At 45.6% G+C, this 17583-nt stretch overlaps 2 protein-coding genes across 2 annotated transcripts; one reads left to right on the top strand and one right to left on the bottom strand.

The window, feature by feature from the left end:
* Positions 1-1461: 1461 nt before the first annotated feature.
* Positions 1462-7663, bottom strand: LOC131125431 (volume-regulated anion channel subunit LRRC8D-like). The gene is made up of 2 exons (XM_058066996.1): positions 7396-7663; positions 1462-4532 (listed from the first exon to the last, which is right to left on the bottom strand). Exon 2 carries the CDS (start codon positions 4528-4530, stop codon positions 2140-2142), a length of 2391 nt encoding a protein of 796 aa, XP_057922979.1. The 5' UTR covers positions 4531-4532; positions 7396-7663; the 3' UTR covers positions 1462-2139.
* Positions 7664-9263: 1600 nt separating this feature from the next.
* LOC131125548 (transcription initiation factor IIB) lies at positions 9264-15949 on the top strand. Its single transcript, XM_058067196.1, has 7 exons — positions 9264-9325; positions 10332-10444; positions 13988-14121; positions 14195-14341; positions 14418-14547; positions 15141-15422; positions 15490-15949. The coding sequence occupies exons 1-7, from the start codon at positions 9309-9311 to the stop codon at positions 15621-15623; spliced, it is 957 nt and encodes a 318-aa protein (XP_057923179.1). The 5' UTR covers positions 9264-9308; the 3' UTR covers positions 15624-15949.
* The last annotated feature ends 1634 nt before the right edge of the window (positions 15950-17583 follow it).

The raw sequence follows: 17583 nt of genomic DNA, 5'->3' as shown, positions 1-17583 counted from the left end.
ACGATAGTTTAAATTTGAATAGTGGTGTTTGTTATTGTTTATGATATTATTTAGGTTTGTTGTGATCACGTGGATAAAGGAAGTAGGTCAAATGAATATGGGCGGTGATGGTTTATTAATATAGGCACCTGTTCACCTGTGTGGCCAGAGAGACAAAGAGGGTGAGCAGGGTTGCCCTATTTTTTTTTGTTGACCGCTAATTCCTTTCATCTCTGTGATTACTTTGATTATGAGTTTGTGCACGGTATCATAAGTTGGTCATTATTTTTCTTTCATAAAAGGTTAAACTTATTTTTCGTATCTTAGCACTTCCTGCAAGCCCTCCAAAACACACGCCAGGTCGCCAACTGCCAACCCCACTGCAAATCAAAAAAAACCACGGCTGCGGTCACACCATGATGCGCCGTTTTTCATGCCTACCTTTCAGAGCACATCACCGGAGCACCAACACAGCCTCGAACGGCAAGAAACAATGAGTGCCCCGCTGACGTCAAGACCCATAAGTCACACTGGCACAGCCTCGCAATCAAACCCCAACAGCTGATGCCAATTAAGGTTGGCTGTTACCTTGCATTGCTCCTCACAAGGCTCCACTGTTTGGCCCATCGAGTTCATTTTCATTTTTTTGAATTCATTCATGTCATTATTATCGTGAGGCAGCAAGAAATTTCGTCACATTTTGATATTGTAACAGTTATATGTATATAATCATATATTATAGCAATAGCAATAGTGGTCTCAAAATAATACTGATCATAATATTCTTCATTCATTCATTCATTTCCTACCGCTTGTCCTCACGAGGGTCATGGGCGTGCTGGAGCCTATCCCAGCTGTCTTCGGGCGAGAGGCGGGGTACAATCTGGACTGGCGGCCAGCCAATCACAGGGCACATATAGACAAACAACCATTCACACTCACATTCATAGCTATGGACAATTTGGAGTGGCTAATTAACCTAGCATGTTTTTGGAATGTGGGAGGAAACCGGAGTACCCGGAGAAAACTCCACACAGATGCCGGAAGGGGGAATCAAACCCGGGTCTACTAAATGTGTGGCCTGTGCGCTAACCACTGGACCGCCGTGCAGCCCGTAATGTTGTTGATCATCAATAATTTGTGGCCAATAAACATTTGAAAATGCACCTGTATTTTTTTGTGACTATTATAAAATATTAATTTTATTTAAGACAAAGGTAATGATAGAATCTTGTCTCGTATCGACTCGTCAACCCAATCTCATATACCGATGAAAACCAATATTTAACAAATGACACATGTCATGTTACACATACTGGTATCGGCTGATATCAGTATCTGAAATTGAGAGTTAGTATAATATCGGACACGACATTTCAAATCAGCGTCAAGCAAGAGGCTTTGCTTTTGCAGTTCAGCAATCCTTGCATGTTCAAGGATCGCTCATCTGTTATCATGTTATGGTGAAAATATGTACTGATTATATTGATGCAACGGCGTCATTAAAAATCTTTTATTGAGCCATAAAAGATATATCAGCTTGTGAGCATCGGACACTAAGGTGATACAGCAGCTCTGATGATGAATACATTGACCTACGACACGTAAAAATACATTGAAAAGATATAAAAGGCAGACAGGTTTAGTTCTTTCTTCTAACACAAAGGGTGATATCATACACAGGTCTATCCTAGGTTTCGATTTTACAGCTTGACAAACGGTGTCAATGTCCTGCCAGCCTCAAAGACAAATTCACAGGACATTTGCTGACATGCTGATATGCAAATAAATAATTTCCACAACTTTGTGTTTTTGATTATCTATGTGACACAGATGCCACCAAAACCCTGAAAACCTGAACCGTGACAAAAAAGGAGCAGTTAAACATTCTTGAAGTATTTGTGCAGAACAAAATGAGAAAAACGAATGTTTTTCGGGGGCCCATTGTGGAACAACACGATGTAGCGTGTAGACAATTATACCTGAGAGGCTTGACGTTGAAGACGATACACAAACACCAGGTCCACATTCATTGACTTTCTACGTCGAGAGACCAACTAAGTAAGACAAGCCTTTGGAACCACATTCACTTGTGTAGCCATCATAAAAATACAATGCCTCCAAGCAGGCCAGCCCATTACGTTAGCGTTAGCGTTAGCGCTATAAGGCACTGCTACTGGCCATACTGTAGTCTCGGCTGATGCTCTCCTTCACCTCCACAGGCAGCATTTCGTAGAGGTGGTCCTCCACCAGCAGGTCGTTTCGGTGCAGCCGGCGGCAGTTGCCAAGCTGTGAAGGCAGCCTGTACAGACAGTTGTCTCGGAGCTCCAGGTGAGTGAGCTGAACCAGCTCGCCCACGGCTTCCGGCAGGTCGGTGAGGGCATTGTGGCCCAAGCACAACACTCTCAGCTTGGTGCACTTGAACATATGTTTGGGCAACACCTCCAGCTTGTTGGAAGTGATATCCAGGTGCTGCAGGTCCAGCAGGAGGCCCACATCTGGGGGGAGAACCGTGATGAAGTTGTGGGCCACATCTAAATGTCGGAGTTTGGGGAGCTTGAACAAAGCCGGAGGGAGGGACTCCAGTTTATTATGCGAGAGGTGGAGAGACTCCAGGGACTTGACCTGGCCGATGGAGGCCGGGATGGTGGTTATTTTGTTGTGCCACAGTTTCAGACACGTCAGCCTCTTGAGGTGCTGGAAGCTGACGATCTCCTCTATGGTCCGGATGTTGTTGGACTTCAGATCGAGCTCCTGGAGGTTGATCAGGCTGAAAATGGCGTGCGGTATCCTCTCAAGTTCACAGCTAAGCAGCTCCAGTTCAATGAGGTTGATCATCTTTTTCAGACTATTGAGCACCAGGAGTTTAGTGCCATCATTGTGCACCACTAACTTGATGAGGTGCTGCGACACATCTGTGATGTTTGTGGGCAATTTGGTGAGGTTGTTCTTCAGGTGTAATGTCTTCAAGTGCTTCAAGTCCCGCATGGACTCCAGACCAACCATCCTGTTACTTTCCAAGCTCAAGTTCCCGACGAGGTTAAATTCTCGCAGGTTCCTCAGCAAGTAGACCCACGTGGGGATCTCTGCGACATCCGTGAAGCTGACATGCAGGCTGTAAAGATGATCGCGGAGGAACGCAAAACCGGTCTGCTCCACTTTGGCGGGACACTCATAGAGATGGAGCTCCCTCAGGCTGGTCATCTGAGAGACTTTGGCAGAGAATCTCACTTCAGGAATCTTCTCCAACTTTAGCACTTCTAAGTCTGTGAGGTCAAAGACCACATTGGGGAGACCGAAAAGATTCTTAAGGTGCAGTTCCTGCTGGTCTTGTGCGTTGCGCGTCACACACTTTCTGGCTTTTTTGAAGTTCCACTCGTGATTGAGGCTAATCTCCCTCAGCTTGTTCTCGCTAACTTCAGACAGGAAGACGCCGAAGCGTTTGGAGTAGAGCTGATCGTATTGGTCAACCATGTGTAGGAGGAATGCAAAGTCGTTTTTGACATCAGGAATGTCACTAAAACTGCTCTCTTCCCTGACCTTCTCAAAGGAATACTCCTTCAGAGGTCCTCGGAAGATCCATAAGAGAGAGTAGAGACACACTATTCCATACATTATCATCAGAGCTATGTAGCAAATCAGCATCTTATCCAACATGAAAGCCATGTTATGCGTACAAAAAAAACGTCCGTACCCTACTAACGATTTGACGTCATTCTCACAGATGTGTACAAACTTTATTTGAACCAGAAAGCTTGACGTGTGGGAAAGCATGGTAATGAACGTGACAGTTTTGAAAATGGTCTGCGCTGCATAAAACCTGTAAATAAAATCGTCATCTTCCACGTGAGCTCGGAACTTCCTCACTTTCTCAAACAGGGCCTTGGCCTGCTCCCCGTCCTTTTTATCCAAGATGGGCATACTGATAGGAGCTTCTGCAATGGGCTTATCTGCAGAGACCACCCCTCCAAGCTTGGGGGAGCTCGGGGCGGCGTTTGAGCCGTCCTCTTTCCCCTCCAAAGAAGCCTTATTATGTGCAAAAGAGGTGCCACTCAACCTCTGTTTGTTCTCCTCGGAGTCTTCGCAGGCCGTTTCGGATACAGCCTTGGTGGTCCAAGGTGACTCAAAACATCGACAAAGAATCGAGACAAAATGCTCAATTTTGGAGCTGGTCTTGGGAAATTTAAACCAAAAATTGCTGCTGATCATCAGGATGAGGGTGTTGATGAGGGTCAGGTAGGGGAAATATTTGGAATACCACGGCAAGGCAAGGTGATAACATATTTGGTTAATAAACATGTACTGCTGAAAGTCCAAATTGGTCTTGATCCCTGTGCTTTGTTGATTGTCGTCTCCTGCGGCCTCCTGTGATTCCTCCATTAAAGGAAGGCAAGCTACCTGGTCCTTTGTGATCTGCATGGTCATGGCGAACAGGGCCAGCATCAGCATGACTAGGGTCAGGTAGTCCATGAAGACGTCCCACCATGGTTTCAGGATACGGTACGTCGGCTGCACTTCATTCAAGGATGCAAACTCTGTCACTGTGAACATTACTGCAACGGAAATAACGACAATCAATGAACTGAGCACTATCATCGGAACACTTTATGACGCATCGCTTGCTCGCTCTATCGCACTTTTTCAAAAATGCATTCATAAATGATTGCTGTTTTGTGGTATATTAGCATACTGATCAGTAGGTGTCAGTTTTGGGCTTCTTTGTCCTTCTTCCCCACTCTCAGTTTAAAATAAGTCAATTGGAGAAGCTAACTAGTTAGCTCAGTTGCTGGCTATGCTAGCGATAGCCGTCTTTTGTCCCTGCAGTGATCCCGTAGCCTGCGCAATGTGATGTAAACAAAGAATAATTGAGTGTAAAAGTGACTTCACGGCGGCACGGCGGTCTGGTGGTTAGTGCGCAGACCTCACAGCTAGGAGACCAGGGTTCGGTCCCCGCCCTCGGCCATCTCTGTGTGGAGTTTGCATGTTCTCCCGGTGCATGCGTGGGTTTTCTCCGGGTACTCCGGTTTCCTCCCACATTCCAAAAACATGCTAGGTTAATTGGCCACTCCAAATTGTCCATAGGTATGAATGCGAGTGTGAATGGTTGTTTGTCTATATGTGCCCTGTGATTGGCTGGCGACCAGTCCAGGGTGTACCCCGCCTCTCGCCCGAAGACAGCTGGGATAGGCTCCAGCACCCCCCGCGACCCTCGTGAGGAAAAAGCAGTAGAAAATGAATGAATGAATGAAAGTGACTTCACGGTGCTACGTCATGTCTACAGGGCTCTAATGTTAAAAACAACATTTAGAAGGCTCTAATAATGTTAAAAACAACATTTAGAAAGTTATAAACAGATTTTCTATGCTCTAACTAAGAAAACATTCTGTTATTAATAGACTCGGAGTTTGCGGAAATTCACATATCGCAGTCGGGTCTGGAACCAGGAAACCGCGATAAAGGAGGGATGACTGCATTGAAGTTGGACTATTCTACCATCTTTCTTTACATATTTTGCCTGGCTCCACTGTCTCTCCAGCTAGCTATAGTTGTCCACCTCGTCTCTAGTCTCTGCATGATTAGAGCTGTACACTTGCACTCAACTGTATTGTACTGTATTGTATTGGTGATATAGGATGTTCTCCAACAGTGTTAATAAATGGAATATTTTTTTGTATTATATTTTTTAACAACATTAGAGCCCTGTAGACACTTTTGTTACACTATTGTTCACTGTTTACAGCACATTGCGCAACTCTTATGCTGTAGGGCAGGGGTGGGCAAACTTTTTGACTCATGGGCCGCATTGAGTTAACAAAATTGTGCGGGGGGCCAGAACATATATTTAACACACATGATTTTACGCTTATAATTTTAATAATTTTAATGATTTTTAATATTTTTAATAAGTTTTAATCATTTTAAATATTTTTAAATAAATTTTTAGTAATTTTTAATATTTTTTTAATATTTTTTAAATATTTTTTTAATATTTTTTAATAATTTTTAAATAATTTTTTAATAATTTTTAATAATTTTTTAATAATTTTTAATAATTTTTAATAATTTTTAATAATTTTTAATAATTTTACGCCTTGAATTATTTGTCTAATTTTAATTGTCATGCTATCAGCTATATGTTCTTCTTTCCTTTTTTCAGGAGCACTTTAAACATCAGACCACATCAAACTACGATTTTTTTTTTTTTTTATTACTGAATAAGACATCAAGTCATGTTGCCAGCTGGTATGTTAAAAGTTGAAATACTTAAAAGCAACTGGTGGGCCGGATTCAAACGTTTGGTGGGCCGCATGTGGCCCCCGGGCCGTAGTTTGCCCACCCCTGCTGTAGGGACTCAAGGTGGCCGCTAGCTGGTGAGCTAACAACATAGCTTCCAATCTGACAAATATGATTCATGAGATAATGATAGGTCTGTGTTCTGTCTCCCTAATTAAGTGTACTCATTTTGTTTTGGCTTTTCGGTCAGACCACAAATGTGTTAATTTAACAATCATTATACATATAAATATGTAATGCTGCGTTCCAAGTCAAAAATGAAGGAGAACAAGCACCCAGTGAATGCAACATTCAAGATGGCTACTGCTTGTGTCAACAGTGGGACATGAAGTGGTAAAATGTGTTTTAGCGGTGTTGTTGAATCAGTTATAATAAATGATCTATGAAGGTATTTCTACAAACGTGTAACTGCTGGCTGTCGTAGTGACACGATGCAAGCGGTGTTTGCTAACAACCACCAACCATTACAGAGGGGCCAAAGTTCAACAGGCGATTTGAACAGGCGCTATAAAGAAAAGCAACACAGCCCATTGTGCTCGCTAGGAGTCATCGGTCTCCATCGGTGAATACAAGGACACTTAAATGTCACAACACTTTCGTGTGTGACGTTCACGTGCACGAGTGTCAATTGGCCGAGATGCGGCTCGGTGTGTTTGTTGATCGTCAGTGGAGCACTACATGTAACCACAGTTCGTATGTCACAAAAATCAAAACACAGACAGCCATTCCACGGTGCCGAGGAGGAAATAGATAGCGAAAAAGAATCGTGCCTCATCTCTCTCCGAGGTCAAGTAAACGCCGCATTGACTGATGGCAGCATGACAGTGCCTATGTACATTCAAACATAATAAAGTGGTGTAGAGTAGTTGGAGAACAAGTTATGCTCCCTTATTTCGGATCGGGTAGATTTCGCCATCCATTTCAGGACAAAAATGACATTTCCTCACACTACGTCTTCCTGTGCTCTAAATGATGTCTTGGGACACAACTCGGCTGACTTGTTGCTGGGAAACTACACACATTTAATGTAGTCATTTTAGCCATTCATTAAATTAAGTTTTGCATTTACTCGGGACTGCAATCTTGTAGCGATGATAATGTATGCGGGAGTAAAGTACTTACTGCCACTGTGGCGGTTACAGTTATTTCTTCCACAGCCTACATGCCAGGGTTCAGTCAGCCAATTCCATTGTTGTTGAAACGGTCCGGTGTGACGGCAGCATTTGGGTGTGGGAGTACGGCTACATCCTCCCGGGTGGAACCCCCTCGAGTATAGCCGTTAGCTTGAAGCCTTGGCCAAAGTGCGTAGACACGGAGCCCGAGTAGGTGAAGGAGAGCGGCTGATCAAACATGGAGCCCTTGTTGTGCTCTGCTCGCTTCTGATTGGACAATCAAGTGACGGCTACTTCCTGAAGACGCGACTTGCTGCCTTTATCCCATGCTGCGTTCGTGTTCAAACGGACAAAAAGATCAACAGATACCTACTAGTATAACACGTACATTTATGAAGTTAATACCCTATTTGCAACCAAATCAATTGTTTAATTATTATTAATTATTGGGAGGATTTGTCCTCATAATAAATAAAACTGGTTTATCCTTGTTACCCCAGCTTCCTCCCACATCTCGAAGACTCAATTGTGACCTGGATAAGGACAAGTGGTAAGAAAATAGATGGATGAAAAATATGAATGCTGGTATCAAATAAGGCTAAATTTGCCTGATATTGAATGTATCCATTTTAGGATAAGCACATGTTTGAATAGCTGTGTTTTATGGGTTGGTCTTACACTTCAACTATGTACTATCTTTACAAAATACAAACATAATTCCTTGCTAATGTTGTTAAAGTTTTCTCTTGTTTCCTTCCATCTGCTTGCCTCTTTAACTCAACAGTCAGTAGGACCCAAAAATCTAACCGCATGGCATCATTTTCCAGCTTTTTCTGGATTTGGTTGATGATGCACCCGGCAGAGGGAGTGCCCACCAACCTGTACAGGTTTCAACCGGTCTTGGGCTGCTAGCTGCTGGCACTGACTGTACAAGTACTGTACCTTGAAGGCTACCTTGCTGCTCATGGGACCACATGATTGTTGGGAATTTAGTTGTAATCTTTGAAATGTATAATATGTATTATTCATTCAGTACACCCTACTAATGGACTTCACACTTTTCTACCTTTTAAATGCACTAAATGCTCATTCACCAAAACACACAATAATTAATTATATATGGACCTGTGAAGCAATATGTATCATATTCATGACAAGTGCAGAAATTTGTGTCGCTCCGATCAAGTGATTCTTTGTGACTCTTTGGTTTCCAGCAAACACAATCACAGACTGGTACAGCCAGACGGAGACTGACATCCATCACAGCTTATCAGTGATGAGTTTGGCAGCGGGTCATGTGTATTCTCATATTTGAAGGTGTTTCACTGGATTTTTTTCCTTCACAAAAATGTGCTTTATTAATTAGAAATTGGGTAAAGTAATTTAGTGTCTTATGTCTATCTTGTAATCAAGTAGCTGTATCGAGTTCACCAAATGCCAAAAGTAGCCCCATTGAGTGGATCTGGAATATTTCTCATTGGACTCGTTTAAAACTATTAGGCAAAATAATAATCATGAAAATATTTTCTGGCATATTAAACATTGACATTTTCAAAGATAAGAAAGCCTTTAAATGTTGGCATTTTATTCATTATTTATTTGTTATGTTATTGTATATTTAACTGTTTATTATATCCTTATTTGTTCCTTTATATGTGTGGCATTATTTACGTTGACATGCACAAAATACCATACAGTCCCCATTTCTGTTTGCGTATTTAAATATAAATAATTAATAATAATTAAATAATAATCAACAAATAACTAATTATTAAATCATTGCCTATTTATATAAATAACGCATTTGGAGTAATTTGGGTTTCCTGGCTTGCCGTACTGAAATGGCCACGTGATTAAAAATCTATAAATAAGGGCTGTCTGGCGTTTTGCATTGGGTTGTTTCGAGTCAGCGTAGGTTGTACAATGGCGTCGACAAGCCGGTGAGTACAGCCGTCTTCGTTCGTCACAACCAGATATAACGCCATTACTTTCTTTCTCCGTGACACATGAACGAGTGACCGAAGTTGAAATAACACACAACACGAAGTGGTCCTTTAATAGCCCGCGAATCTCCCGACCGTAGAGGTAGCATCTTGTTAGCATGGCAGCTCACCGGTTGCTCCCGTCCTTTATGTTGGCCGTCAGGTTTTCATATACTTCATTCAAATCATATTTGTTGACACTGATGCTTAACATGATATAACCTGCGATATTATTCCAGCTAGCTAGCGGTGTTTCTCTTTCCCGTTCGAGTTGACAGTCGTAGGTATTGCGCAGCGTCATCACATTTAAACATGTTGTGCTTCATTTATGAAGGCGTTAACGGAACCTGTATAGAAATATTAAAGACCGACCCGTTGTAATCCCGTTTTGTCCGTCGGTTTGTGTTTCATCATATGGTTCTGTAGTCTATAATCTATACACTATTATAATTATAGCTTCGAGAAAGGAAAGTGATACCGTGATATCGCCCATCCATTTCCAACGCCCCTTGTATTTAGGGTGAGCTGGAGCCTACCCCAGCGGACTTTGGCAAGTTCAAATCAAGCCAGAACCTCACAAAAAAGGTTTTGCTCACCCCCAAAATCAATTTCTTTCAAGTCCCCTCAGTACAATAATAGAACCACTTTCAAGTACACAAAAACAATTCTAGCAACTCCAAAAAAACCAAAATGTTCCCATTGTCACGTGACGTTAGGGGCTAGTTGTCCGCTTTGGAGATCCACACACAAAAGCCCTCTGATCAAAACATAAATGCTTTCAGATTCACTTCAAAACTTTCGGAGAAATGGCCAGTTATTTCCACTTAACAACAGCAGGTGGTGCTGTTCCCCCCATCAAACTTTATTCAAATCCGCCAACTGACGGTAGAACAGTTTTTCCTATCGTTTTCTATTTTCATTCAGGTGCTTTTTTTGCCCCCCTTTGACATGTGTTGTGTTGTAGTGGAGATGGGTTGACTCTGCCCAGAGTTCAGTGTCCCAACCACCCTGATGCCATTTTGGTGGAGGACTACCGCGCAGGCGACATGATCTGCCCCGAGTGTGGCCTCGTAGTTGGTGAGTATACCTTACGAAAATCGTATTTGTTAATGTAGACTGTGACCTGACCGTAACGAAGGAAGTACTGTAAGTCGAAATTCCCTCAGCAGGTGGAGCAAACTTTGGGGAGAGAAACATTCAGAAGTAGTCCTTTATTTTTGTAGGAGATTGAAAAGATTTGGGTTTGATGCCGAGAGATGAATATTTCAATGGGAAAATGCAGTGCTCTTCCAAAATACACGTCTGAACTGCACCAAACATGGGGCTCTTCGGTTGTAGAGTTGCATCATCACCTCTTTGTGCTTGTTGTGCAACAAAAACATTTAAGATGTTTAAATACGTCTTTGGTCATGAATGAGTTCATAAATGATGGCTGTTTCGTGGTTGGATGTGGCCCCCTCTTCCGTGTGGAAGTGGTAGGTTTTTGCCTAGGTTTAAGATAAATACATTGGAGGCTAATGAGTTAGCCTGGTCTACAGTGTTGATCTGTTTCTTGTGTCACCTGACTAGCAGTACTGTGGGAGTGTATGTCGATGTATGGCAGATGCGTGGCAGGCCTGCATAAATATATCAATCAAGGGTGGGTGATAGGCCATTGATTATATTTTTTAAAGCCTGTGTGATCAACCCACATTACCGTTGCTAGCGTAGGCTAACTGTGTTATGGAAGCCGAGTGAAGGTGTGCTAGCGTAGGCTAACTGTGTTATGGAAGCCGAGTGAAGGTGTGCTAGCGTAGGCTAACTGTGTTATGGGAAGCCGAGTGAAGGTGTGCTAGCGTCGGCTAACTGTGTTGTGGGAAGCCGAGTGAAGGTGTCCTAGCGTCGGCTAACTGTGTTGTGGGAAGCCGAGTGAAGGTGTGCTAGCGTAGGCTAACTGTGTTGTGGGAAGCCGAGTGAAGGTGTGCTAGCGTCGGCTAACTGTGTTGTGGGAAGCCGAGTGAAGGTGTGCTAGCGTCGGCTAACTGTGTTGTGGGAAGCCGAGTGAAGGTGTGCTAGCGTCGGCTAACTGTGTTGTGGGAAGCCGAGTGAAGGTGTGCTAGCGTCGGCTAACTGTGTTGTGGGAAGCCGAGTGAAGGTGTGCTAGCGTCGGCTAACTGTGTTGTGGGAAGCCGAGTGAAGGTGTGCTAGCGTCGGCTAACTGTGTTGTGGGAAGCCGAGTGAAGGTGTGCTAGCGTCGGCTAACTGTGTTGTGGGAAGCCGAGTGAAGGTGTGCTAGCGTCGGCTAACTGTGTTGTGGGAAGCCGAGTGAAGGTGTGCTAGCGTCGGCTAACTGTGTTGTGGGAAGCCGAGTGAAGGTGTGCTAGCGTCGGCTAACTGTGTTTTGGGAAGCCGAGTGAAGGTGTGCTAGCGTCGGCTAACTGTGTTGTGGGAAGCCGAGTGAAGGTGTGCTAGCGTCGGCTAACTGTGTTGTGGGAAGCCGAGTGAAGGTGTGCTAGCGTCGGCTAACTGTGTTGTGGGAAGCCGAGTGAAGGTGTGCTAGCGTCGGCTAACTGTGTTGTGGGAAGCCGAGTGAAGGTGTGCTAGCGTCGGCTAACTGTGTTGTGGGAAGCCGAGTGAAGGTGTGCTAGCGTCGGCTAACTGTGTTGTGGGAAGCCGAGTGAAGGTGTGCTAGCGTCGGCTAACTGTGTTATGGAAGCCGAGTGAAGGTGTGCTAGCGTCGGCTAACTGTGTTGTGGGAAGCCGAGTGAAGGTGTGCTAGCGTCGGCTAACTGTGTTGTGGGAAGCCGAGTGAAGGTGTGCTAGCGTCGGCTAACTGTGTTGTGGGAAGCCGAGTGAAGGTGTGCTAGCGTCGGCTAACTGTGTTGTGGGAAGCCGAGTGAAGGTGTGCTAGCGTAGGCTAACTGTGTTGTGGGAAGCCGAGTGAAGGTGTGCTAGCGTCGGCTAACTGTGTTGTGGGAAGCCGAGTGAAGGTGTGCTAGCGTCGGCTAACTGTGTTGTGGGAAGCCGAGTGAAGGTGTGCTAGCGTCGGCTAACTGTGTTGTGGGAAGCCGAGTGAAGGTGTGCTAGCGTAGGCTAACTGTGTTATGGGAAGCCGAGTGAAGGTGTGCTAGCGTCGGCTAACTGTGTTGTGGGAAGCCGAGTGAAGGTGTGCTAGCGTCGGCTAACTGTGTTGTGGGAAGCCGAGTGAAGGTGTGCTAGCGTCGGCTAACTGTGTTGTGGGAAGCCGAGTGAAGGTGTGCTAGCGTCGGCTAACTGTGTTTTGGGAAGCCGAGTGAAGGTGTGCTAGCGTCGGCTAACTGTGTTGTGGGAAGCCGAGTGAAGGTGTGCTAGCGTCGGCTAACTGTGTTGTGGGAAGCCGAGTGAAGGTGTGCTAGCGTCGGCTAACTGTGTTGTGGGAAGCCGAGTGAAGGTGTGCTAGCGTCGGCTAACTGTGTTGTGGGAAGCCGAGTGAAGGTGTGCTAGCGTCGGCTAACTGTGTTGTGGGAAGCCGAGTGAAGGTGTGCTAGCGTCGGCTAACTGTGTTGTGGGAAGCCGAGTGAAGGTGTGCTAGCGTCGGCTAACTGTGTTGTGGGAAGCCGAGTGAAGGTGTGCTAGCGTCGGCTAACTGTGTTGTGGGAAGCCGAGTGAAGGTGTGCTAGCGTCGGCTAACTGTGTTGTGGGAAGCCGAGTGAAGGTGTGCTAGCGTCGGCTAACTGTGTTGTGGGAAGCCGAGTGAAGGTGTGCTAGCGTAGGCTAACTGTGTTGTGGGAAGCCGAGTGAAGGTGTGCTAGCGTAGGCTAACTGTGTTGTGGGAAGCCGAGTGAAGGTGTGCTAGCGTAGGCTAACTGTGTTGTGGGAAGCCGAGTGAAGGTGTGCTAGCGTCTGCTAACTGTGTTGTGGGAAGCCGAGTGAAGGTGTGCTAGCGTCGGCTAACTGTGTTGTGGGAAGCCGAGTGAAGGTGTGCTAGCGTCGGCTAACTGTGTTATGGAAGCTGAGTGAAGGTGTGCTAGCGTCGGCTAACTGTGTTGTGGGAAGCCGAGTGTAGGTGTGCTAGCGTAGGCTAACTGTGTTGTGGGAAGCCGAGTGAAGGTGTGCTAGCGTCGGCTAACTGTGTTGTGGGAAGCCGAGTGAAGGTGTGCTAGCGTCGGCTAACTGTGTTGTGGGAAGCCGAGTGAAGGTGTGCTAGCGTCGGCTAACTGTGTTGTGGGAAGCCGAGTGAAGGTGTGCTAGCGTCGGCTAACTGTGTTGTGGGAAGCCGAGTGAAGGTGTGCTAGCGTCGGCTAACTGTGTTGTGGGAAGCCGAGTGAAGGTGTGCTAGCGTCGGCTAACTGTGTTGTGGGAAGCCGAGTGAAGGTGTGCTAGCGTCGGCTAACTGTGTTTTGGGAAGCCGAGTGAAGGTGTGCTAGCGTCGGCTAACTGTGTTGTGGGAAGCCGAGTGAAGGTGTGCTAGCGTCGGCTAACTGTGTTGTGGGAAGCCGAGTGAAGGTGTGCTAGCGTCGGCTAACGGTGTGAACAGGAAGGAAGGGATGCTAATGCTAAGTTACCTTTGTTGACTATGAGCTTTAAAACTGCTCAGATTGACATTGAATAGGTGTTTTTTTTTTTTTTGACAAACGTGATGTTTCCGTCGTGCCCGTTCAGGTGATCGAGTAATTGATGTCGGCTCAGAATGGAGAACGTTTTCCAACGAGAAAGCCCTCAAAGATCCGTCCCGAGTGGGCGATGCCCAGAATACACTGCTGAATGGAGGAGACCTCACCACCATGATCAGCAAGGTATCCTCCGGACAATCTTCTCCACTCTTTCTGTATGGAGAAGACATCTACTCATACATGGTCTCCACCACAGGGAACAGGTGCTGCGAGTTTTGACGAGTTTGGCAACTCCAAGTACCAGAACCGTCGCACCATGAGCAGTTCTGACCGAGCCATGCTGAATGCCTTCAAAGAAATCACCACCATGGCAGATCGCATCAACTTGCCCAGGAACATCATCGTAAGCGTACAGTGGACTGATCCGGAGGTTCCGTAACCTCCAGCATCTTGACTCTGTGTTCATGTTGACTTCACAGGACAGAACCAACAACTTATTTAAGCAAGTTTATGAACAGAAGAGCCTGAAAGGGAGAGCAAATGACGCCATCGCATCGGCTTGTCTCTACATCGCCTGCAGACAGGAGGGTGTCCCCAGAACCTTTAAAGGTCAGCACCTCTTATACTACTGCTATACACTACTACTATACACTACTACTGTACTACTATAAACTACTACTGTACTACTATACACGTGGAAACAGCAGATTTGTGGTAAGTATTCCATATGTTAGCCAGCTAACCATTCATTCATTGGAGTGGCTAATTAACCTAGCATGTTTTTGGAATGTGGGAGGAAACCGGAGTACCCGGAGAAAACCCACGCATGCACGGGGTAGAAGAGATGGCCCAAGGGTACTCCGGTTTCCTCAGAGAACTCGGGACTTCTCCTCAGGACTCAGAACATGCAAACTCCACACAGAGGTGGCCGAGGGTGGGATTGAACTCCCAGCTCCTAGCTGTGAGGTCTGCACGCTAACCACTCGTCCGCCGTGCAGCCCGGCAGCTAACCAGTTAGCCTGAAACTTTTCTAAACTTAAGAAGTCAAAAAGTTACCACTTCCACACGGAAGGGGAGGATAACTTTTTGACACTGCAGTGTAAGGTAACATAATGTAACCTTAACATTCCTTGTTATTCTTGGAAAATTCAGACTTTTTCTTGTTAGATTCCAACGTTAGCCTTAAATTCCCTGCTCTGCAGAGATCTGTGCCGTGTCCCGCATCTCCAAGAAGGAGATAGGCAGGTGCTTCAAGCTGATCCTCAAGGCTCTGGAGACCAGCGTGGACCTCATCACCACCGGCGACTTCATGTCCCGCTTCTGCTCCAACCTGGGCTTGCCAAAGCAAGTCCAGATGGCCGCCACCTACATCGCCATGAAGGCCGTAGAGCTGGACCTGGTGCCCGGCCGGAGCCCCATCTCCGTGGCCGCTGCAGCCATCTACATGGCGTCGCAGGCCTCCGCAGAGAAGAAAACACAGAAAGGTGAGCGACAACCGGAGCAAGTCTCTTATTCTGTTGGGCAGCCCTGACTCCTTGTGCGCCTCCACAGAAATCGGCGACATCGCCGGCGTGGCTGACGTCACAATCCGACAGTCCTATCGACTCATCTACCCTCGTGCCGCCGAGCTCTTCCCTCCAGACTTCAAATTTGACACGCCTGTGGACAAACTGCCCCAACTGTGAAAAGGCCTCTTCAACAGCGGCGCGGTTTTCTGCTCTACTTCACTTTGTCTTTTTGTTGGCTTTGGAAGGTTTTTGTTCCCGAAAGATTCAAGCCTTGGCCGAGGCGATGGACACACATTCCAGTGATCATGACAGGACTGGCGCCTACGTGGCGTAAATATACGTACAGCACACGCTCACGTGGGGAAACTTAACTTGCTTGCAATTTTAGGCTGCTTTCATACATAAAACTTCTTTTGTAGAAAAATGATCTGTTCTATTTTGTTAGCTTGTTTGAACCGTGGAAGTAATTTAAAAATTAAAGCTTTTCATTGGAAGAATGAAAATGCTTGCTTTTCTTTTTCATTGGCAGCGTCTCGGGTGTCACCAACCACAGTGGAGTGGGCGTGCCTGGAGGCAGGCCGTGGGTGGAATACATTAAAAAAGACCATTTTAGCGAGAAGCACAAAAGTCAAAGAAGTAGAAAGCTTTGTGTGCCAGTTATTGTGTGTAGCTGCTCCATAGGAGTCCATAACTCGATACAAAGGGCCGAACAATGAGCATAATAGGTCCCCTTTAAGGTGTCAGGGAGTGAGGTTTAGTCTCAAGCTCCATCTCAAGCTCCATCAGGTTGGATGGGAGACGTCTGTGCACAGCCATTTTCACATCTCTCCAGAGATGTTCCATCGGATTCAAGTCTGGACTCTGGCTGGGCCACTCCAGGACATTCACAGAGTGGTTCTGAAGCCAATCTTTTGAGATCTTGACTGTGTGCTTCGGGTCGTTGTCCTGCTGAAAAATGAACCTTCGCCCCAGCCTGAGGTCAAGAGCGCTCTGGAGCAGGTTTTCATCCAGGATATCTCTATATATTGCTGCATTCAGTTTTCCTTCTATCCTGACCAGTCTGCCAGTTCCTGCTGCTGAAGAACATCCCCACAGCATGATGCTGCCACCACCATGCTTCACTGTAGGGATGGTATTGGCCTGGTGATGAGCAGTGCCTGGTTTCCTCCAAACATGGCGCCTGGCATTCACACCAAAGACTTCAATCTTTGTCTCATCAGACCAGAGAATTTGGTTTCTCATGGTCTGAGAGTCATTCAGGTGCTTTTTGGCAAATTCCAGACGGGCCGCCATGTTCCTTTTACTAAGGAGTGGCTTTCGTCTGGCCACTCTACCATACAGGCCTGATTGGTGGATTGCTGCAGAGATGGTTGTCCTTCTGGAAGGCTCTCCTCTCTCCACAGAGGAACGCTGGAGCTCTGACAGAGTGACCATCGGGGCCTTGGTCACCTCCCTGACTAAGGCCCTTCTTCCCCGATCGCTCAGTTTAGAAGGCCGGCCAGCTCTAGGAAGAGTCCTGGTGGTTCCAAACCATGGTCTTCCATTTACCAATAATGGAGGCCACTGTGCTCATTGGGACCTTCAAAGCAGCAGACATTTTTCTGTATCCTTCCCCAGATTTGTGCCTCAAGACAATCCTGTCTCGCAGGTCTACAGACAGTTCTTTTGACTTCATGCTTGGTGTTTGTGCTCTGACATGCACAGTCAACTGTGGGACCTTATATAGACAGGTGTGTGCCTTTCCAAATCATGTCCAATCAACTGAATTGACTGCAGGTGGACTCCAATTAAGCTGTAGAAAGATCTCAAGGATGATCAGTGGAAAAAAGATGCACCTGAGCTCAATTTTGAGCTTCATGGCAAAGGCTGTGAATACTTACGTAAATGTGATTTCTTAGTTTTCTATTTTTAATAAATTCAAAAAAAGTTAAAAAAAAAAAAAAACTTTTTCACATTGTCATAATGGAGTATTTTGTGTAGAATTTTGAGGTAAGAGATTAAATTAATACAATTTGGAATGAGGCTGTAACATGACAAAATGTGGAAAAAGTGAAGCGCTGTGAATACTTTCCGGATGCAGTGTACATTATGTATGTTTTTGTATCCTAAACATAGTGCTAATGCATTATGTATATAT

Source organism: Doryrhamphus excisus, chromosome 3 (assembly GCF_030265055.1).
Source record: "Doryrhamphus excisus isolate RoL2022-K1 chromosome 3, RoL_Dexc_1.0, whole genome shotgun sequence".
NCBI lineage: Eukaryota > Metazoa > Chordata > Actinopteri > Syngnathiformes > Syngnathidae > Doryrhamphus > Doryrhamphus excisus.
Note: the sequence above shows the minus strand (reverse complement) of the source record. Positions and strands in the feature narration are given on the sequence as shown.